The 23432-nt window shown below is 46.1% G+C and overlaps 1 protein-coding gene across 1 annotated transcript in view; it reads left to right on the forward strand.

Annotated features, from left to right (window-relative positions):
• Positions 1 to 23432, forward strand: part of LOC110487927 (zinc finger protein 704) — a 78090-nt gene that overhangs the window by 52732 nt on the left and 1926 nt on the right. Inside the window, exons 3-7 of the mRNA XM_021559844.3 lie at positions 6578 to 6681; positions 9888 to 10138; positions 18154 to 18254; positions 18587 to 18878; positions 19509 to 19637. Of these exons, the coding sequence (XP_021415519.2) occupies positions 6578 to 6681; positions 9888 to 10138; positions 18154 to 18254; positions 18587 to 18878; positions 19509 to 19637 (877 nt within the window). The remainder of the gene's footprint in view (positions 1 to 6577; positions 6682 to 9887; positions 10139 to 18153; positions 18255 to 18586; positions 18879 to 19508; positions 19638 to 23432) is intronic.

A 23432-nucleotide genomic window follows, 5' to 3' on the forward strand; every position in this document is an offset into this window, starting at 1 on the left:
ACACCGCTAAACACACTTCCTCAAATAAAAAGATGTGGAGATCACACAGGAAATTGAATGAAAAACATGCCCATATTGCTTTTAGCCTCACAATGCTCTTTCTCTCTCTCTCTCTCTCTCTCTCTCTCTCTCTCTCTCTCTCTCTCTCTCTCTCTCTCTCTCTCTCTCTCTCTCTCTCTCTCTCTCTCTCTCTCTCTGTGTCTCTCTCTCTCTCTCTCTCTGTGTCTCTCTCTCTCTCTCTCTGTGTCTCTCTCTCTGTGTCTCTCTCTCTCTCTCTGTGTCTCTCTCTCGCTCTCTCTGTCTCCCTCTCTCTCTCTCTGTCTCCCTCTCTCTCTCTCTCTCTGTCTCCCCTCTCCCTCTCTGTCTCCCTCCCTCTCTCTCTGTCTCCCTCTCTCTCTCTCTCTGTCTCCCCCCTTTGTCTCTGTCTCGCTCTCTGTCTCTCTTTCCCTTCTGTCTCTCTTGCTCGCTGTCTCGATCTCTCTTTCTCTCTGTCTCTTTCTGTTTCTCTCGCTCTCTGTCTCTTTCTCTCTGTCTCATTATCTTTCTCTTTCTGTCTCTCTCCCTCTCTCAGTGAGAGGAAGTAGTGTGATCGCACCACCACCTGCTCTGTCTAAAAAGAGTTGTGCGCAGCAGCTCTAGCCGGAGTTGGGATATTTGGGTCAAAGAGCACAGTTGGGTGGGTGGGCCTTTTTCTCCAAGGTTTCTGTGGCCTGTGAAAATGGAAATCTCCCATTTTCTGTTGGCCGTTACGGGATACATCACCTTCAGAGAGTGTGAGTGAGCGAGAGGGAAACATTGAGAGAGAAAATACATCAACAGACCGAATAAGACAATGGAGAAAGAGAAACAGCTAGAGAGAGAAACACTCACAGAGGGATAAAGATACATATATACATATATAAGCCACAGACAGAACTAGAGAGAGTGAGACAGAGAACAGCATAAGGGTTAGTAGTGTTAGGTTGTAATTACCAGAGTAAGAACTCGACTGACACTGTGAAATATTAAACCAAGTTTATTCTTCCCAAAGGATCGAACAGCTGAATCAACCAAAACATGTTTACAATAGAGGAGGTATATGTTTCCCACTTTGGGTGGAGTCTCCTGATTCTTGCTGAACATAGTTTCCTGCCTAGCATTAAAGATACTAAGTGATACGGGCATTAAACTTTTCCTTCTCCCTTAACGTGACCTGAACTGACCCCCCCCACCCCCCCCCCCACCCCTTCATCACCAGTCCATGACTCTCTCCACTTATCAATGCCTGTCACATATGATCGCTTTCCCTACACTCAGTACATTCCAAGTTTAATTGCACCCCCTAGATATACCTTCCTCCTACAGATAACCATTAACTTTGGGTGTAGACCCTCTAAACCATAGCACTCAATATTTCAATAGAACACCTGATAATTAACTCAATTTCAAGTTTAATAGTTAGAACCCAGAATCCATCCGTAGGCAGTCACATGTGATACACCAGTCCGACAGCCAGGGTGGAGCTCTGTGTGTCTGTGTTGGTCTACTCTATGGCTACGTCACAGTGGAGCTCTGTGTGTCTGTGTTGGTCTACTCTATGGCTACGTCACAGTGGAGCTCTGTGTGTCTGTGTTGGTCTACTCTATGGCTACGTCACAGTGGAGCTCTGTGTGTCTGTGTTGGTCTACTCTATGGCTACGTCACAGTGGAGCTCTGTGTGTCTGTGTTGGTCTACTCTATGGCTACGTCACAGTGGAGCTCTGTGTTGGTCTACTCTATGGCTACGTCACAGTGGAGCTCTGTGTTGGTCTACTCTATGGCTACGTCACAGTGGAGTTCTGTGTTGGTCTACTCTATGGCTACGTCTCAGTGGAGCTCTGTGTTGGTCTACTCTATGGCTACGTCACAGTGGAGCTCTGTGTTGGTCTACTCTATGGCTACGTCACAGTGGAGCTCTGTGTTGGTCTACTCTATGGCTACGTCACAGTGGAGCTCTGTGTTGGTCTACTCTATGGCTACGTCACAGTGGAGCTCTGTGTTGGTCTACTCTATGGCTACGTCTCAGTGGAGCTCTGTGCTGGTCTACTGTATGGCTACGTCACAGTGGAGCTCTGTGTTGGTCTACTCTATGGCTACGCCACAGTGGAGCTCTGTGTTGGTCTACTCTATGGCTACGTCTCAGTGGAGCTCTGTGTTGGTCTACTCTATGGCTGTGTCATAATGGAAGCCTAGTTCCTATATAATGAGCTACTTTTGATGAGAGTCCATAGGCCTCTGGTCCAAAGTATTGTTCTGTGTTGGAAATAGGGTGCCGTGTGTTTGTGTGTGTGTGTGTGCGCTCACACGTGAGCGAGCGGAGGAGGGAGGGAGGATTTGGCCGGCTGCCAGACACTGTGTGATGGTCGGGGCTCCTCAAGCTTCTCCCAGACTGACCTACAGTAACCCTCTGGTCCTCTAGCTGTACAGTAATAGCTTGTGGGTATTACCACATACAGCCATCGTCCCTGGATTCATTCTTACTCTGGTGAAACAGACATTTCTGCTTTTGGAAATGTGTTTTCTCTGTGGAGTGGTCTGTTGACCGCTCTTCCCCCGAAGGAGAAAATATACTGATGATAATCGAAGTGTAATTTACTGCTAACCATCACATGAATCATCCTAGCCTGCAGTTCTTTCAAAGAGAAACTGAAGCGTTTACATGGGCTAGGGTTTGTCTGTGTAGTCTGTGTCCCATCTGTCTGTCTGCTCAGTACGCTGTATTTCAGTTCTGGAGAGCTAGCTAACATTCAGCAGCACGTTGAAAGATAAACGTTGAAAGATATTTAAATCCCCAAGGCTATGAGTTTCACTTCTTGTTGGCTGTGAAAGTTTTACACAGGAAAAAACATGCTCATATTTCTTTCTCTCTCGCTCTCTCTCGCTCTCTCTCGCTCTCTCTCTCTCTCGCTCTCTCGCACGCTCGCTCTCTCTCTCGATCTCTCTCGCTCGCTCTCTCTCTCTCGCTCGCTCTCTCTCGCTTTCTCTCGCTCTCTCTCTTTCTCTCGCTCTCTCTCCCTCTCGCGCTCTCTCTCGCTCTCTCTCTCTCTCTCTTTCTCTCGCTCTCTCTCTCTCTCTCTCTTTCTCGCGCTCTCTCTCTCTCTCTCTCTCGCTCTCCCTCTCTCGCTCTCCCTCTCTCGCTCTCTCTCTCGCTCTCTCTCTCTCTCTCTCTCTCGTGCTCTCTCTCTCGCTCTCCCTCTCTCGCTCTCCCTCTCTCGCTCTCTCGCTCTCTCTCTCACGCTCTCTCTCTCTCTCTAGCCCTCTCTAGCTCTCTCTCGCTCTCTAGCTCTCTCTCTCTCTCTCTCTCCCGCTCTGCCTCCGTCTCTGTCTGTCTCTGGGACAGGGAATGGAGGAGGGTGCAGACTGCAGGGTGGCTCCTCATTATATCATTAAAGACACAATCACAGATGTCTGGGGAGTGGGAAGGAGGGCAGGTATTGATTTCTCTCTCTTGTTATTATCCACGGCCCTGAGATGAACACATCGTCTTTATCTAGAACACATCGTCTTTATCTGGAACACATCGTCTTTATCTAGAACACATCATCTTTATCTAGAACACATTGTCTTGATCTAGAACACATCGTCTTTATCTAGAACACATCGTCTTTATCTAGAACACATCGTCTTGATCTAGAACACATCGTCTTTATCTAGAACACATCATCTTTATCTAGAACACATCGTCTTGATCTAGAACACATCGTCTTTATCTAGAACACATCATCTTTATCTAGAACACATCGTCTTTATCTAGAACACATCGTCTTTATCTAGAACACATCGTCTTTATCTAGAACACATCATCTTTATCTAGAACACATCGTCTTTATCTAGAACACATCATCTTTATCTAGAACACATCATCTTTATCTAGAACACATCGTCTTTATCTAGAACACATCGTCTTTATCTAGAACACATCGTCTTTATCTAGAACACATCTCTGCATCCTGTAGAAGAGAAGAATCCCATTGTGTCTGATAGGAGGCTCTGTTTAATGTCCTTCATGGTGATAGAAGGCTCTGTTTAGTGTCCTTCATGGTGATAGGAGGCTCTGTGGGTTTGCACGAGGTTTGTGATTTATAGTCCATTATTCAGGAGGAAGTGAGCGTCGTAGGCCAGGGACTGTAATAAACGATGAGCCTCCCTGCTATATGCCCACATCAGAGAGACTGGTGAGCCCATCTACACTCTATCCTTTCACTAGACCCCCCCTCTACCCCACCACTGGACCCCCACCCCCCACCCCTCCGTTGGACCCCCCCCCACCCCTCCTCTCTACTCAGATGGAGCTCCTCTCTACTCAGATGGAGCTCCTCTCTACTCTCAGATGGAGCTCCTCTCTACTCAGATGGAGCTCCTCTCTCCTCTCAGATGGAGCTCCTCTCTACTCTCAGATGGAGCTCCTCTCTACTCTCAGATGGAGCTCCTCTCTACTCTCAGATGGAGCTCCTCTCTACTCTCAGATGGAGCTCCTCTCTACTCTCAGATGGAGCTCCTCTCTCCTCTCAGATGGAGCTCCTCTCTCCTCTCAGATGGAGCTCCTCTCTACTCTCAGATGGAGCTCCTCTCTACTCTCAGATGGAGCTCCTCTCTCCTCTCAGATGGAGCTCCTCTCTCCTCTCAGATGGAGCTCCTCTCTACTCTCAGATGGAGCTCCTCTCTCCTCTCAGATGGAGCTCCTCTCTACTCTCAGATGGAGCTCCTCTCTACGCTCAGATGGAGCTCCTCTCTCCTCTCAGATGGAGCTCCTCTCTACTCTCAGATGGAGCTCCTCTCTCCTCTCAGATGGAGCTCCTCTCTCCTCTCAGATGGAGCTCCTCTCTACTCTCAGATGGAGCTCCTCTCTACACGGATGGAGCTCCTCTCTACACCTCAGATGGAGCTCCTCTCTACTCTCAGATGGAGCTCATCTCTACTCTCAGATGGAGCTCCTCTCTACTCAGATGGAGCTCCTCTCTACACGGATGGAGCTCCTCTCTACTCAGATGGAGCTCCTCTCTACTGTCAGATGGAGTTCCTCTCAACTCTCAGATGGAGCTCCTCTCTACTCTTCTCATTTTAGATGAGTGGAAAGGATCTAAGAAACTAGTGTCATTCGTGTCCTTGTTTTAAACTAGAAACATGCTAGGACGGGGAACGGAGGGGGAGGAGGGTGCAGGCTGCATGGTGGCTCCTCATTAAATCATTAAAGACAATCACAGATGTCTGGGGAGTGGGAAGGAGTGCAGGTATTGGTTTCTCTCTCTCCCTCTTCTCCCCCACCCCCTCTCTCTCTTGGATTGACTTTCTCCCAACACCCCTCCAACCCTACCAGGCTACTACTTTGTCTTCTAGACTTTAACAGTCAGTCAGCCACAAGAAAGTTGATAGCACGTCTGTCTGTCTGACTGTCTCTCTTCAGGTCTGTCTCTCTTCAGGTCTGTCTGTCTTCAGGTCTGTCTCTCTTCAGGTCTGTCTCTCTTCAGGTCTGTCTCTCTTCAGGTCTGTCTCTCTTCAGGTCTGTCTCTCTTCAGGTCTGGTTCTGTCTGTCAACATATACCCTCTCCAGCTGTGGTTGTTGGTTTGAACCACATCTAGGCTTTAGCTCAATGGGTTCATAATGTCGTGGGGCTCAGCAGACCGGGGTTTGGTCTTCTGCAGGGTTGTTAGTGTGCTTAGTTGATTGGTATAGTTTGATGCTTTCATTATTGGATACTGGCCCCTATTAAAGCAAAGCCTTCAGCCTCGAACACTGACAATGTGTTTTAGAATGTAGCATCAATGCCACACTGATCACAGCACCGTTCAGCAATCAAACTGACCTTTGTTTCTCAGAGTTCTGTTGGGAGTACTGCGTGTGTGTGTAGTGCCACAGTACCTATGTATTACCACAGTACCTATGTAGTGCCACAGTACCTATGTATTACCACAGTACCTATGTATTGCCACAGTACCTATGTAGTGCCACAGTACCTATGTAGTGCCACAGTACCTATGTAGTGCCACAGTACCTATGTAGTGCCACAGTACCTATGTAGTGCCACAGTACCTATGTAATGCCACAGTACCTATGTAGTACCACAGTACCTATGTAGTGCCACAGTACCTATGTAGTACCACAGTACCTATGTAGTACCACAGTACCTATGTAGTACCACAGTACCTATGTAGTGCCACAGTACCTATGTAGTGCCACAGTACCTATGTAGTGCCACAGTACCTATGTAGTACCACAGTACCTATGTAGTGCCACAGTACCTATGTAGTGCCACAGTACCTATGTAGTGCCACAGTACCTATGTAGTGCCACAGTACCTATGTAGTGCCACAGTACCAATGTAGTGCCACTATGTAGTACCACATAAGATGCTCTTATCCAGAGTGAGTTACAGTAGTGAGTGCCCTGTGGGAATCGAACCGACAAACTCTGGCATTGCAAGCGCCCTACTCTACCAACTGAGCCACATGGGCCAGAGCTGTATATGATGCCGTTTTGGACTCAGCCACATTATCGGTTTGGTGTTGTTGTGTTTTCATGCCCAGTAATATTCTCTGTTTGTTGGTGTTGTTTTAACAGGAAGTCAGAGGAGGAAGTGGACATGGAGAAGGTGACAGCTGCCATGGTTCTGACCAGTCTGTCCAGCAGTCCGCTGGTCAGGAGTCCTCCCGTCAAAGTCAGTGGTGAGTCAACCAAACATGTTTCTATCCTTTTATACAGGTGATCACACTGAGATTAAGAATCTCTGTTACAAGGCAGTTTTGTCCCAAGACGGCAACAATCCAACATTTGATAGAGCAAACAGTTGCTGAGAGGTGGTCATAATAGCTAGCGTCTGAACGTGTTGTATTGCTGCGCTCTGAACGAACTGACAAAGGAAGTTGTTTTTTGTTGAACCATTTCCCATTTAATATGCATTATTCCTTTGCTGAGGTTAGGTCATGACTCATGATGATGATGATGATGATGTGGACTAGTGCAGCGTTTCCCACCAAGTGAAGCTGAATGTTGTCTTTGATCGCTCGTCTACATCTTCAACCCCTGATTGAATTTGAATTATTGAGTGGGGTTACCACTGTGAAATCTAAAAGAGACATCCTCTTCATCTGCTATAATGTACATTTATATGAATCACAAGGCCTCTAAACGGAGTCCCCGGAGTGAATCAACTGTAAATTGGGTGTGGTTTGTTTTACCACTCAAAACAACTGCAGACGTTGCAGCTGTGAATCACTATGTGTTTGAGTCGGTGCTGTTAGATGCATTTGTTTCTGATGCATATGATGGTCCCAGGTAGGGTTATAAATGTGGGGTTATTACTGACGGTAGTGGTTTTAGAGCCCGCGGAGAATAAATGTAGCTGTTTTAATGCGAATTCTAATTCTACACGCGTTGCCATGGATACACTACTGTTCAACAATTTGGGGTCACTTACAGTTGAAGTCGGAAGTTTACATACACTTAGGTTGGAGTCATTTAAAACTCGTTTTTCAACCACTCCACAAATTTCTTGTTTTAACAAACTATAATTTTGGCAAGTCGGTTAGGACACCTACTTTGTGCATGACACAAGTCATTTTTCCAACAATTGTTTACAGACAGATTATTTCACTTATAATTCACTGTATCACAATTCCAGTGTGTCAGAAGTTTACATACACTAAGTTGACTGTGCCTTTAAACAACTTGGAAAATTCCAGAAAATAATTTCATGGCTTTAGAAGCTTCTGATAGGCTAATTGACATCATTTGAGTCAATTGGAGGTGTACCTGTGGATGTATTTCAAGGCCTACCTTCAAACTCAGTGCCTCTTTGCTTGACATCATGGGAAAATCAAGCGAAATCAGCCAAGACCTCAGAAAATAAATTGTAGACCTCCACAAGTCTGGTTTATCCTTGGGAGCAATTTCCAAATGCCTGAAGGTACCACGTTCATCTGTACAAACAATAATACGCAACTATAAACACCATGGGACCATGCAGCCGTCATACCACTCAGGAAGGAGACGCTTTCTGTCTCCTAGAAATGAACGTACTTTGGTGCGAAAAGTGCAAATCAATCCCAGAACAACAGCAAAGGACCTTGTGAAGATGCTGGAGGAAACGGGTACAAAAGTATCTATATCCACAGTAAAACGAGTCCTATATCGACATAACCTAAAAGGCTGCTCAGCAAGGAAGAAGCCACTGCTCCCAAACCGCCATAAAAAAGCCAGACTATGGTTTGTAACTGCACATGGGGACAAAGATCTTACTTTTTGGAGAAATGTCCTCTGGTCTGATGAAACAAAAATAGAACTGTTTGGCCATAATGACCATCGTTATGTTTGGAGGAAAATGGGGGAGGCTTGCAAGCTCGAAGAACACCATCCCAACCGTGAAGCACGGGGGTGGCAGCATCATGTGGTGAGGGTGCTTTGCTGCAGGAGGGACTGGTGCACTTCACAAAATAGATGGCATCATGAGGAAGCAAAATTATGTGGATATATTAAAGCAACATCTCAAGACATCAGTCAGGAAGTTAAAGCTTGGTTGCAAATGGGTCTTCCAAATGGACAATGACCCCAAGCATACCTCCAAAGTTATGGCTTAAGGACAACAAAGTCAAGGTATTGGAGTGGCCATCATAAAGCCCTGACCTCAATCCTATAGAACATTTGTGGGCAGAACTGAAAAAGCGCGAGGAGGCCTACAAACCTGAATCAGTTACACCAGCTCTGTCAGGAGGAATGGGCCAAAACTTTTTGTGGGACGGTTGTTGAAGGCTACCTGAAACGTTTGACCCAAGTTAAACAATTTAAAGGCAATGCTACCAAATACTAATTGAGTGTATGTAAACTTGGAATGTGATGAAAGAAATTAAAGCTGAAATAAATAATTATCTCTACTATTCTGACATTTCACATTCTTAAAGTAAAGTGGTGATCTTACCTGCCCTAAGAAAGGGAATTGTTACTAGGATTCAATGTCAGGAATTGTGAATAACTGAGTTTAAATATATTTGGTAAAGGTGTATGTAAACTTCCCACTTCAACTGTCCTTGTTTTTGAAAGAGAAGCATTTTTTTTGTCCATTAAATTAACATAAAATTGATCCGAAGTACAGTGTAGACATTGTTAATGTTGTTAATAATTATTGTAGCTGGAAATGGCTGATTTTTTATGGTATATCTACATAGGCGTACAGAGGCCAATTATCAGCAAACATCACTCCTGGCAAAGGCACGTTGAGTTAGCTAATCCAAGTGTATCATTTTAGAAAGCTAATTGATCATTAGAAAAACCTTTTGCAATTATGTTAGCACAGCTGAAAACTGTTGTGTTGATTAAAGAAGCCATAAAACTGGCCTCCTTTAGACTAGTTGAGTATCTGGAGCATAAGCATTTGTGGGTTCAATTACATGCTCAAAATGGCCAGAAACAAATAACTTTCTTCTGAAACTCTTCAGTTTATTCTTGTTTTGAGAAATTAAGGTTATTCCATGCGAGAAATTGCTAAGAAACTGAAGATCTCGTACAACGCTGTGTACTACTCCCTTCACAGAACAGCACAAACTGGCCCTAACCAGAATAGAAAGAGGAGTGGGAGGACCCGGTGCACAACTGAGCAAGAGGACAAGTACATTAGAGTGTCTAGTTTGAGAAACAGACGTCCTCACAAGTCCTCAACTGGCAGCTTCATTTAATAGTACCTTCAAAACACCAGTCTCAACGTCAACAGTGAAGAGGCGACTCCGGGATGCTGGCCTTCTAGGCAGAGATGCAAAGAAAAAAGCCATATCTCAAGACTGGTGGGAAAATGAACACAGACACTGGACAGAGGAACTCTGCAGTAAATAAAAATGAAGTTTGAATAGTTTTTCTGGCCTCGTCTCTCTCACCCCTCCAGAGTGTCTGAATGGTTCGTGGAAGGACAGAGGTGGGGGCTTCACCCCCTCCAGTTACAGCAGCAGTGGCTATTGGAGCTGGAGCGGCCCTAGTGACCAGTCCAACCCGTCCACCCCCTCCCCGCCGCTCTCCGCAGACAGCTTCAAGCCTTTCCGTATGCCCAGCATCAACGGCCCGCCCCCCGACGACGCCATCGACGAACAGGACGGCAGCAGCCTGCTCTTTGACGAGCCAATCCCACGCAAGCGCAAGGTGGGTAGACTGATTTAATTGAACCATCTAAAAATACAATTCCAGACACACAAGTGGATACACTGGATAACCAAAGAATAACCATAGTATAACCATATAATAACCACAGGATAGCTATAGGATAACCACAGGATAGCCATATAATAACCACAGGATAACCATATAATAACCACAGGATAACCATATAATAACCACAGGATAACCATATAATAACCACAGGATAACCATGTAATAACCACAGGATAACCATATAATAACCACAGGATAACCATATAATAACCACAGGATAACCATATAATAACCACAGGATAACCATAATAACCACAGGATAACCATATAATAACCACAGGATAACCATAATAACCACAGGATAACCATATAATAACCACAGGATAACTATAGGATAACCACATAATGTTTTACAGCATATTGCTGTGGTTCTTTGAGGACCTCATGGAACAAAGACTAGATCAGATCAATTCTGACTGACTATAACAATATACAGATTATATAGTCCTGTGTCACTGTATATACAAGTGGGTAATCTGTACAGGTGTGTGGTGTGAAATGTACATGTGTTTTTTGCATATCCCACTCCTTGTGTGACACCCTCAGGGTGGAGTCGCGGCCAAGGGATCAGCCATTATTGGCTGCGACCCTGGACTAATTAGGGTTACTTGTCTTGCTCAAGGGAAGAACGACAGATTTACCTTGTCGGCTCGAGATTCAATCCAGCGACTTTTCGGTTACTGGTCCAACACTCCTAACCAACACTCCTAACCACCACTCCTAACCACCACTCCTAACCACCACTCCTAACCACCACTCCTAACCACCACTCCTAACCACCACTCCTAACCAACACTCCTAACCACCACTCCTAACCACCACTCCTAACCACCACTCCTAACCACCACTCCTAACCACCACTCCTAACCACCACTCCTAACCAACACTCCTAACCAACACTCCTAACCACCACTCCTAACCACCACTCCTAACCACCACTCCTAACCAACACTCCTAACCACCACTCCTAACCAACACTCCTAACCACCACTCCTAACCAACACTCCTAACCACCACTCCTAACCAACACTCCTAACCACCACTCCTAACCAACACTCCTAACCACCACTCCTAACCACCACTCCTAACCACCACTCCTAACCACCACTCCTAACCACCACTCCTAACCAACACTCCTAACCACCACTCCTAACCAACACTCCTAACCACCACTCCTAACCACCACTCCTAACCACCACTCCTAACCAACACTCCTAACCACCACTCCTAACCAACACTCCTAACCACCACTCCTAACCACCACTCCTAACCACCACTCCTAACCACCACTCCTAACCACCACTCCTAACCACCACTCCTAACCACCACTCCTAACCACCACTCCTAACCACCACTCCTAACCACCACTCCTAACCACCACTCCTAACCACCACTCCTAACCAACACTCCTAACCACCACTCCTAACCACCACTCCTAACCACCACTCCTAACCACCACTCCTAACCACCACTCCTAACCACCACTCCTAACCACCAGGCTACCTGCTGCCCTGTACACTGACTGGGGGTGTTTCTTTTGAAATGGTAGTAGAGTGATTTAAGAAGTAGTTGTACTGCACCTGCCTTGCGAAAGTATTCGGCCCCCTTGAACTTTGCAACCTTTTGCCACATTTCAGGCTTCAAACATAAAGATATAAATCTGTATTTTTTTTGTGAAGAATCAACAACAAGTGGGACACAATCATGAAGTGGAACGACATTTATTGGATATTTCAAACTTTTTTAACAAATCAAAAACTGAGAAATTGGGCGTGCAAAATTATTCAGCCCCTTTACTTTCAGTGCAGCAAACTCTCTCCATAAGTTCAGTGAGGATCTCTGAATGATCCAATGTTGACCTAAATGACTAATGATGATGAATACAATCCACCTGTGTGAAATCAAGTCTCCGTATAAATGCACCTGCACTGTGATAGTCTCAGAGGTCCGTTAAAAGCGCAGAGAGCATCATGAAGAACAAGGAACACACCAGGCAGGTCCGAGATACTGTTGTGAAGAAGTTTAAAGCCGGATTTGGATACAAAAAGATTTCCCAAGCTTTAAACATCCCAAGGAGCACTGTGCAAGCGATAATATTGAAATGGAAGGAGTATCAGACCACTGCAAATCTACCAAGACCTGGCCGTCCCTCTAAACTTTCAGCTCATACAAGGAGAAGACTGATCAGAGATGCAGCCAAGAGGCCCATGATCACTCTGGATGAACTGCAGAGATCTACAGCTGAGGTGGGAGACTCTGTCCATAGGACAACAATCAGTCGTATATTGCACAAATCTGGCCTTTATGGAAGAGTGGCAAGAAGAAAGCCATTTCTTAAAGATATCCATAAAAAGTGTTGTTTAAAGTTTGCCACAAGCCACCTGGGAGACACACCAAACATGTGGAAGAAGGTGCTCTGGTCAGATGAAACCAAAATTGAACTTTTTGGCAACAATGCAAGACGTTATGTTTGGCGTAAAAGCAACACAGCTCATCACCCTGAACATACCATCCCCACTGTCAAACATGGTGGTGGCAGCATCATGGTTTGGGCCTGCTTTTCTTCAGCAGGGACAGGGAAGATGGTTAAAATTGATGGGAAGATGGATGGAGCCAAATACAGGACCATTCTGGAAGAAAACCTGATGGAGTCTGCAAAAGACCTGAGACTGGGACGGAGATTTGTCTTCCAACAAGACAATGATCCAAAACATAAAGCAAAATCTACAATGGAATGGTTCAAAAATAAACATATCCAGGTGTTAGAATGGCCAAGTCAAAGTCCAGACCTGAATCCAATCGAGAATCTGTGGAAAGAACTGAAAACTGCTGTTCACAAATGCTCTCCATCCAACCTCACTGAGCTCGAGCTGTTTTGCAAGGAGGAATGGGAAAAAATGTCAGTCTCTCGATGTGCAAAACTGATAGAGACATACCCCAAGCGACTTACAGCTGTAATCGCAGCAAAAGGTGGCGCTACAAAGTATTAACTTAAGGGGGCTGAATAATTTTGCACGCCCAATTTTTCAGTTTTTGATTTGTTAAAAAAGTTTGAAATATCCAATAAATGTCGTTCCACTTCATGATTGTGTCCCACTTGTTGTTGATTCTTCACAAAAAAATACAGTTTTATATCTTTATGTTTGAAGCCTGAAATGTGGCAAAAGGTCGCAAAGTTCAAGGGGGCCGAATACTTTCGCAAGGCACTGTATCAATGATCTGGCAAGACAAGTAGGGATGTCCCAAAAGGCAGGTCCTGCACTTGTTTTGGACATGTTGCTAGCTAGCTACTGTAATACCTTCTCTTTCCTGAACTCCAAGTGATGCTGACTGAGGTAGAATTTGGGACACAGCGTGAAAGTGTGAAAGTGACCGATCTTCACACGTGGCGATGCCTGATGCTGTCTCTGGACCACAACATGGCACAAACACCATGCTTATAAACAAGACGAGCATGAAAACAAGTTGGGCGGACACAACATGTCGCGGCCAATCAGATTAACCGAACGCTCATTTATTTATTCATTTTGTCCCTCATTCTTATCAGGGGAGCAGAATGATTGGATGGCGAAGCAAGGGCTCTGGTCTGTTGTGTATCTGTCAGTCCCCCTCCTCCCCACACACACACACACCCCAGATGCATTTCCAGTTCACGTATCCTGCTTAATTACTTTACAGCCACACATAAGGTCACCTGGTATAATTGAAATAAATGATTTTAAAATCTTCACTGGAAAACATGAAGATTATGCTGCAGGGCTTTTCTCCCATCAGATCAATAGGATATCTCTGGTCTCTAAGGATATCTCTGGTCTCTGAGGATATCTCTGGTCTCTGAGGATATCTCTGGTCTCTAAGGATATCTCTGGTCTCTGAGGATATCTCTGGTCTCTGAGGATATCTCTGGTCTCTGAGGATATCTCTGGTCTCTGAGGATATCTCTGGTCTCTGAGGATATCTCTGGGGATATCTCTGGTCTCTAAGGATATCTCTGGTCTCTGAGGATATCTCTGGTCTCTGAGGATATCTCTGGTCTCTGAGGATATCTCTGGTCTCTAAGGATACCTCTGGTCTCTGAGGATATCTCTGGTCTCTGAGGATATCTCTGGTCTCTGAGGATATCTCTGGTCTCTGAGGATATCTCTGGGGATATCTCTGGTCTCTGAGAATATCTCTGGTCTCTGAGGATATCTCTGGTCTCTGAGGATATCTCTGGGGATATCTCTGGTCTCTGAGAATATCTCTGGTCTCTGAGAATATCTCTGGTCTCTGAGAATATCTCTGGTCTCTGAGGATATCTCTGGTCTCTGAGGATATCTCTGGTCTCTGAGGATATCTCTGGTCTCTGAGGATATCTCTGGTCTCTGAGGATATCTCTGGTCTCTGAGAATATCTCTGGGGATATCTCTGGTCTCTGAGAATATCTCTGGGGATATCTCTGGTCTCTGAGGATATCTCTGGTCTCTGTGGATATCTCTGGTCTCTGAGGATATCTCTGAGGATATCTCTGGTCTCTGAGGATATCTCTGGTCTCTGAGGATATCTCTGGTCTGTGAGGATATCTCTGGTCTCTGAGGATATCTCTGGTCTCTGAGGATATCTCTGGTCTGTGAGGATATCTCTGGGGATATCTCTGGTCTGTGAGGATATCTCTGGGGATATCTCTGGGGATATCTCTAGGGATATCTCTTAATTGTGGGTTGAAGGGGGATATACAGAGAGATGGAGACAGACAAAGAGAGAGAGAAAATGGTAGAGAGGGAGAGAAAAAATATCATAATTGTGCTGCCTGTGTAAACGCTGCTAAAATATTGTTTGATATATTTTTAAGTTCCACTTTTCGAATCTAGTGTTGGTAATAAGTCAGAGTCTCTGACACATTGGTTTCTGAAAATGTTGCCAGTGTTCGTGGTTCTCAGGCCAACCAGAGCCTAGTGCTGCTCTTCTCTTCCTGGTTCCCAGGCCAACCAGAGCCTAGTGCTGCTCTTCTCTTCCTGGTTCCCAGGCCAACCAGAGCCTAGTGCTGCTCTTCTCTTCCTGGTTCCCAGGCCAACCAGAGCCTTGTGCTGCTCTTCTCTTCCTGGTTCCCAGGCCAACCAGAGCCTAGTGCTGCTCTTCTCTTCCTGGTTCCCAGGCCAACCAGAGCCTTGTGCTCCTCTTCTCTTCCTGGTTCCCAGGCCAACCAGAGCCTTGTGCTGCTCTTCTCTTCCTGGTTCCCAGGCCAACCAGAGCCTTGTGCTGCTCTTCTCTTCCTGGTTCCCAGGCCAACCAGAGCCTAGTGCTGCTCTTCTCTTCCTGGTTTCCAGGCCAACCAGAGCCTTGTGCTGCTCTTCTCTTCTTGGTTCCCAGGCCAACCAGAACCTAGTGCTGCTCTTCTCTTCCTACTCTGAGCCAAAAGACAATGCTGTTCGTTCTCCACTCTTTTAATGAACTGTGTGCTGCTGGCATGGGGGACTTCACAGGGCTTTGTTACCCGAGGACCAAAACATAATCTGTTATAAGTAGAGTGACAGGTAGCCTAGCAGTTCAGAGCGTTGGGCCAGGAACCGGAAGGTTGCTGGTTCGAATCCCTAAGCTGACTAGGTGAACAATCTGTCGATATGCCCTTGAGCAAGGCACTTAACCCTACTTGCTCCTGTAAGTCACTCTGGATAAGACCGTTTGGTAAACGACTAAAAATGTAAATTTAAAGGACTACCCTGAACAATGGGCAAATAGATGACCTCCATCATAAATGACTAACGAGGGACCACATGACCCCCATCATAAAGGACTAACGAGGGACCACATGACCCCCGTCATAAAGGACTGACGAGGGGCCACATGACCCCCATCATAAAGGACTAACGAGGGACCACATGACCCCCGTCATAAAGGACTGACGAGGGGCCACATGACCCCCATCATAAAGGACCACATGACCCCCGTCATAAAGGACCACATGACCCCCATCATAAAGGACCACATGACCCCCATCATAAAGGACCACATGACCTCCATCATAAATGACTGACGAGGGACCACATGACCCCCATCATAAAGGACTAACGAGGGACCACATGACCCCCATCATAAAGGACTGACGAGGGGCCACATGACCCCCATCATAAAGGACTAACGAGGGACCACATGACCCCCATCATAAAGGACTAACGAGGGACCACATGACCCCCATCATAAAGGACTGACGAGGGGCCACATGACCCCCATCATAAATTATTGATGAGGGGCCACATGACCCCCATCATAAAGGACCACATGACCCCCATCATAAAGGACTAACGAGGGACCACATGACCCCATCATAAATGACTGACAAGGGACCACATGACCCCCATCATAAAGGACTAACGAGGGACCACATGACCCCCGTCATAAAGGACCACATGACCCCCATCATAAAGGACCACATGACCCCCGTCATAAAGGACCACATGACCCCCATCATAAAGGACTAACGAGGGACCACATGACCCCCGTCATAAAGGACTGACGAGGGACCACATGACCCCCGTCATAAAGGACCACATGACCCCCATCATAAAGGACCACATGACCCCCATCATAAAGGACTAACGAGGGACCACATGACCCCCATCATAAAGGACCACATGACCCCCATCATAAAGGACTAACGAGGGACCACATGACCCCCGTCATAAAGGACCACATGACCCCCATCATAAAGGACCACATGACCCCCATCATAAAGGACCACATGACCCCCATCATAAATGACTGACGAGGGACCACATGACCCCCGTCATAAATGACTAACGAGGGACCACATGACCCCCATCATAAAGGACTAACGAGGGACCACATGACCCCCATCATAAAGGACTGACGAGGGGCCACATGACCCCCATCATAAATTATTGATGAGGGGCCACATGACCCCCATCATAAAGGACCACATGACCCCCATCATAAAGGACTAACGAGGGACCACATGACCCCATCATAAATGACTGACAAGGGACCACATGACCCCCATCATAAAGGACTAACGAGGGACCACATGACCCCCGTCATAAAGGACCACATGACCCCCATCATAAAGGACCACATGACCCCCATCATAAAGGACCACATGACCCCCATCATAAATGACTGACGAGGGACCACATGACCCCCGTCATAAATGACTAACGAGGGACCACATGACCCCCATCATAAATGACTGACGAGGGACCACATGACCCCATCATAAATGACTGACGAGGGACCACATGATCCCCGTCATAAATGACTAACGAGGGACCACATGACCCCCATCATAAATGACTGACGAGGGACCACATGACCCCCATCATAAAGGACCACATGACCCCCATCATAAATGACTGATGAAGGACCACATGACCCCCATCATAAATGACTGATGAGGGACCACATGACCCCCATCATAAATGACCACATGACCTCCATCATAAAGATGTTCTTGTGTGTTTTTGTTGTACTTCACTTTTTAAAAGTACTACTTATATTGATTACTGCATTGTTGGGAAGGCGCTTTCAAGAAAGCCATTTCACTGTACTTGTGCACGTGACAAAACTTGAAACGGAACGACCTGTGACGAGTGATCCGAGATTTAAGACACGTCTGTCCTCAGAAGGCTTTCACCCCATCTGGTCATGTGTTCCTTTGTAGTGGGTTGGATTCCCAGGACCACCCATACGTAAAAATGTATACACAAATAACTGTCTAAGTCGATTTGGATAAAAGCGTCTGCTAAATGTTATTTTTTATTATTTTTACTATCTGAAAGTTGCTGCTCGGAAGCAATTGGCCCCCGAGGGCCATGCTGTAATTACAGAGGACATATTTGTGTGAGAAATTGTACAGAGCAGAGGTGTGTGCTCGTGGCATATTTGATGTGAGAAAAGGATGACTTGTCTGGTGTCCAACGTTGTTCTCTCTCTCTCCTGTGTGTAATGTCCAGAACTCCATGAAGGTGATGTTCAAGTGTCTGTGGAAGAACTGTGGGAAGGTTCTGAGCTCGGCTGCTGGGATACAGAGACACATCCGGACCGTTCACCTGGGGTAACACACACACACACACACACACACACACACCCATCCAACTTTTGACCCCCCCCCAGCGAGAGATAACAGAGGCCTCTCCTCTCGATGGCCTTTCACTGAGATTGTCAAAGAACAACAGCAGATTAAATCCGGTGGGATTATCACCACGGTAACATTTCCTCATATTGGCTCAGCGTGACAGGCCAGGGATGAATGAGGACGGAACAGAACAATGGTATCACATAGATCTGGCCCAATCCTAATTTCTCTGTAATGACAAGAGAAGGGCTCATCCAATACAACTCCACACTGATATTAAACCCTTTTTTTAACCCCTCCCTCTCTTCCAGGCGTAACTGTGACTCTGACTGCAGTGATGGAGAGGAGGATTTCTACTACTCAGAGATCAAACTCAACACAGACTCAGTGGCTGACGGTCTGAGCAGCCTGTCCCCTGTCTCCCCCTCTGTGCTGTCCCCCGTCCCTCCCTCCAATGACCGCCACAGACGACCTCCCGCAGAGGGCAGCAACGGGTCCAGTGGGAACAAGGAGAACCACAGCCACGCCCACTCTAACACCACGCCCCTCAGTCGCTCCGCCCCCAGCGCCCTCTACCTCATCCACACTGACCACGCCTACCAGGTCAGAGAGATACCCACTAAACTACTGGCCACGCCTACTGATAGCTTAAGTAGCAAAGTGCTTCCAGTATTTGGGTTTTAAGCAGGAAGTGTCAAAGTGCTTCCATATTTGGGTTTTAAGTAGGAAGTGTCAAAGTGCTTCCAGTATTTGGGTTTTAAGCAGGAAGTGTCAAAGTGCTTCCATATTTGGGTTTTAAGCAGGAAGTGTCAAAGTGCTTCCATATTTGGGTTTTAAGCAGGAAGTGTCAAAGTGCTTCCAGTATTTGGGTTTTAAGCAGGAAGTGTCAAAGTGCTTACATATTTGGGTTTTAAGCAGGAAGTGTCAAAGTGCTTCCAGTATTTGGGTTTTAAGCAGGAAGTGTCAAAGTGCTTCCATATTTGGGTTTCAAGCAAAATGCTTCAAGTATTTGCTAAAGAGACTGTACAGATACATTTTCATTGATTAAGTGCTTGATTGACACTTATTGTTTGGTTGATTTGATTTGTTTGTTAATTCATTGATTGACTGACTTATTGGTTAATTTATTTATTTATTGTGTGTTTGTGTGTGTGTGCGTGCGTGCGTGTGTGTGGCTATACACTGGTCTTTAAAGGTGTGACTGCCTCATGACTTGTTGCTGTCCCTTTCCAGGCCACATCTCCAGTTACCATCCCCTCCACTGGGTCAGGCTCTGCTGCCTCCACCTCCTTCACCCCCAGCAGCAGCTCCAATTTCAGCATCTCCTGGCAGTCACCTCCTGTCACCTTCACTGGCACCGCTGTGAGTATAAACGCCCCAACAGATCCACAGATGACGCAATCTCTATTTCACTCCACACTGCCCTTTCCCACCTGGTCAAAAGGAGTACCTATGTGAGAATGCTGTTCATTGACTACTCAACGTCCAACACCATAGTGCCCTCCCACCTTATCATTAAGCTAAGGACCCTGGGACTAAACACCTCCCCCTGCAACTGGGTCCTGGACATCCTGACGGTCCGCCCCCTGGTGGTAAGGGTAGGCAACAACACAACCACCATGCTGACCCTCAACACGGGCCCCCCAGGGGTGCGTGCGGAGTCCCCTCCTATACTTTCTGTTCACCCACGACTGGATGGCCACAGACGACTCCCAGCACCATCATTAAGTTTGCAGACGACCCAACGGTGGTAGGACTGATCACAGACGATGAGACTTTTGGGAGGAGGTCAGAGACCTGGCAGTGTGGTGCTAGGACAACAACCTCTCCCTCAAGTCCCTTTGAGCAAGACAAAGGAGCTGATCGTTGACTACAGGAAACGGAGGGCTGAGCATGCCCCCATTAACATCGACAGGGCTATAGTGGAGCCGGCTGAGAGCTTTCTCGTTGACTACTTCACTAAGTATCTATTTTTATTTTAATAAATAATGTAACCTTTAGTCAGTTAAGAACAAATTCTTATTTACAATGAGGGCCTACCCCGGGCGATGCTGGGCCAATTGTGCGACGCTCTATGGGACTCCCAATCACGGCTGGATGTGATTCAGCCTGGATTCGAACCAGGGACTGTAGTGACGCCTCTTGCACTGAGTTGCAGTGCCTTAGACCGCTGCGTCAATCGGGAGCCCTCTATCATGGTCCAAACTCACCAACAGTCATAAAGATCATGCCTCTTCCACATCGGGAGACTGAAAAGAGTTGGCATGGGCCCTCAGATCCTCAAAAAGATCTACAGCTGCACCATCGAGAGCATCTTGACAGGCTGCGTCACCACTTGGTATGGCAACTGCTTGGCATCTGACCATAAGGCGCTACAGAGGGTGGTGCAGATGGCCCAGTACATCACTGGGGCCAAGTTCCCTGCTATCCAGGACTTCCATACCAGGCGGTGTCAGAGGAAGGTCCTAAAAAAACTCCCAAGTCACCCAAGTCTTAGACTGTTCTTTATGCTACTGAGTGTTAGGCGGTCCCGGAGCACCAAGTCGAGGTCCAAAAGGCTCCTACCCCAAAGCCATAAGACTGCTGAACAGCTAATCAAATGGCCACCTGGACTATTTACATTGACCCCCACTGACTATCTTGAACTGGTTCTATGCACACTCACTGGACTCTACCCACACACACGCATATTGATGCGACACACACTCTTCACATACGCTGATGCTACTCTGTTTGTCTATCCTGATTGCCTAGTCACTTTACTCCTACCTACTTTTCTTTATTTGTACTATTTTCTACATTGTAGAATAATAGTGAAGACATCAAAACTATGAAATAACACAAATGGAATCATGTAGTAAACCAAAAAGTGTTAAACAAATCAAAATCTATTTTTTTAGATTTTTATTAGATTCTTCAAAGTAGCCACCCTTTGCCTTGATAACAGCTTTGCACACTTGGCATTTTCTCAACCAGCTTCACCTGGAATTATTTTCCAACAGTCTTGAAGGAGTTCCCAAATTCCTTCACTCTGCGGTCCAACTCATCCCCAACCATCTCAATTGGGTTGAGGTCAGGTGATTGTGGAGGCCAGGTCATCTGATGCAGCACCATCACTCTCCTTCTTGGTCAAATAGCCCTTACCCAGCCTGGAGGTGTGTTGGGTCATTGTCCTGTTGAAAAACAAATGATACAGTGGCTTGTGAAAGTATTCACTCTCCTTGGCATTTTTCCTATTTTGTTGCCTTACAACCTGGAATTAAAATTGATTTTTGGGGAGTCTGTATCATTTGATTTACACAATATGCCTACCACTTTGAAGATGCTTGTTACGGTTTTCTTCGGGTGAAGGAGAGTCGGACCAAAATGCAGCGTGGTTGATTCGATACATCTTTAATGACGAAGAAAAACGAACAATACAAAAACGTAACGTGAAAACCTATACAGCCTCTCTGGTGACAACAGAGACAGGAACAATCACCCACGAAACACTCAAAGAATATGGCTGCCTAAATATGGTTCCCAATCAGAGACAACGATAATCACCTGCCTCTGATTGAGAACCACTCCAGACAGCCATAGACTTTGCTAGAGAACCCCACTAAGCCACAATCCCAATACCTACTAAAACCCCAAGACAAAACACACCACATAAATAAATCCATGTCACACCCTGGCCTGACCAAAATAATAAATAAAACACAAAATACTTCGACCAGGGCGTGACGATGCTAAATATTTTTTATTGTGAAACAAACAAGAAATAATATTATTTTTTTTTAAAAATAGAAAACTTGAGCGTGCATAACTATTCACCCCCCCCCCCCCTCCCACCAAAGTCAATACTTTGTAGATCCACTTTTTGCAGAAATTTCAGCTGCAAGTCTCCTGGGGTATGTCTCTACAAGCTTGGCATATCTAGCCACTGGGATTGTTGCCCATTCTTCAAGGAAAAACTGCTCCAGCTCCTTCAAGTTGGACAGGTTCCGCTGGTGTACAGCAATCTTTAAGTCACACCACAGATTCTCAATTGGATTGAGGTGGGGGCTTTGACTAGGCCATTCCAAGACATTTAAATGTTTCTCCTTAAACCACTCGAGTGTTGCTTTAGCAGTATGCTTAGAGTCATTGTCCTGCTGGAAGGTGACCCTCCATCCCAGTCTCAGATCTCTGAAAGACTGAAACAGGTTTCCCCTCAATAATTTCCCTGCATTTAGCGCCATCCATCATTCCTTCAATTCTGACCATTTTCACAGTCCTTGCTGATGAAAAACATCCCCACAACATGATGCTGCCACCACCATGCTTCACTGTGGGGATGGTGTTCTCGGAGTGATGAGAGGTGTTGGGTTTGCGCCAGACGTGGTGTTTTCCTTGATTGCCAAAAAACTCTATTTTAGTCTCATCTGACCAGAGTACCTTCTTCCATATGTTTGGGGAGTCTCCCACATGCCTTTTTGGCGAACACCAAACGTGTTTGCTTATTTATTTTTTTTAAGCAATGCCTTATTTCTGGACACTCTTCCATAAAGCCCAGCTCTGTGGAGTGTACGGCTTAAAGTGTTCCTATGGACAGATAGTCCAATATCCGCTACGGAGCTTTGCAGCTCCTTCAGGGTTATCTTTGGTCTCTTTGTTGCCTTCCTGGTAATGCCCTCCTTACCTGGTCCATGAGTTTTGGTGAGCGGCCCTCTTCTGGCAGGTTTGTGGTGGTGCCATATTCTTTACATTTTTTAATAATGGATTTAATGGTGCTCCGTGGGATGTTCAAAGTTTCTGATATTTTTTTATAACCCAAACCTGATCTGTACTTCTCCACAACTTTGTCCCTGACGTGTTTGGAGAGCTCCTTGGTCTTCATGGTGCCGCTTGCTTGGTGGTGCACATTACTTAGTGGTGTTGCAGACTCTGGGGCCTTTCAGGACAGGTGTATATATATTTAGATCATGTGACAGATCATGTGACACTTGCACACAGATGGACTTTATTTAACTAATTATGTGACTTATAAAGGTAATTGGTTGCACCAGATCTTTTTAGGGGCTTCACAGCAAAGGAGGTGAATACATATGCACGCACCACTTTTCCAGAAATTAACTGTTAACATGGCACACCTGTTAATTGAAATGCATTCCAGGTGACTACCTCATGAAGCTA

Source organism: Oncorhynchus mykiss, chromosome 30 (assembly GCF_057628025.1).
Source record: "Oncorhynchus mykiss isolate SJ-2025 chromosome 30, ASM5762802v1, whole genome shotgun sequence".
NCBI lineage: Eukaryota > Metazoa > Chordata > Actinopteri > Salmoniformes > Salmonidae > Oncorhynchus > Oncorhynchus mykiss.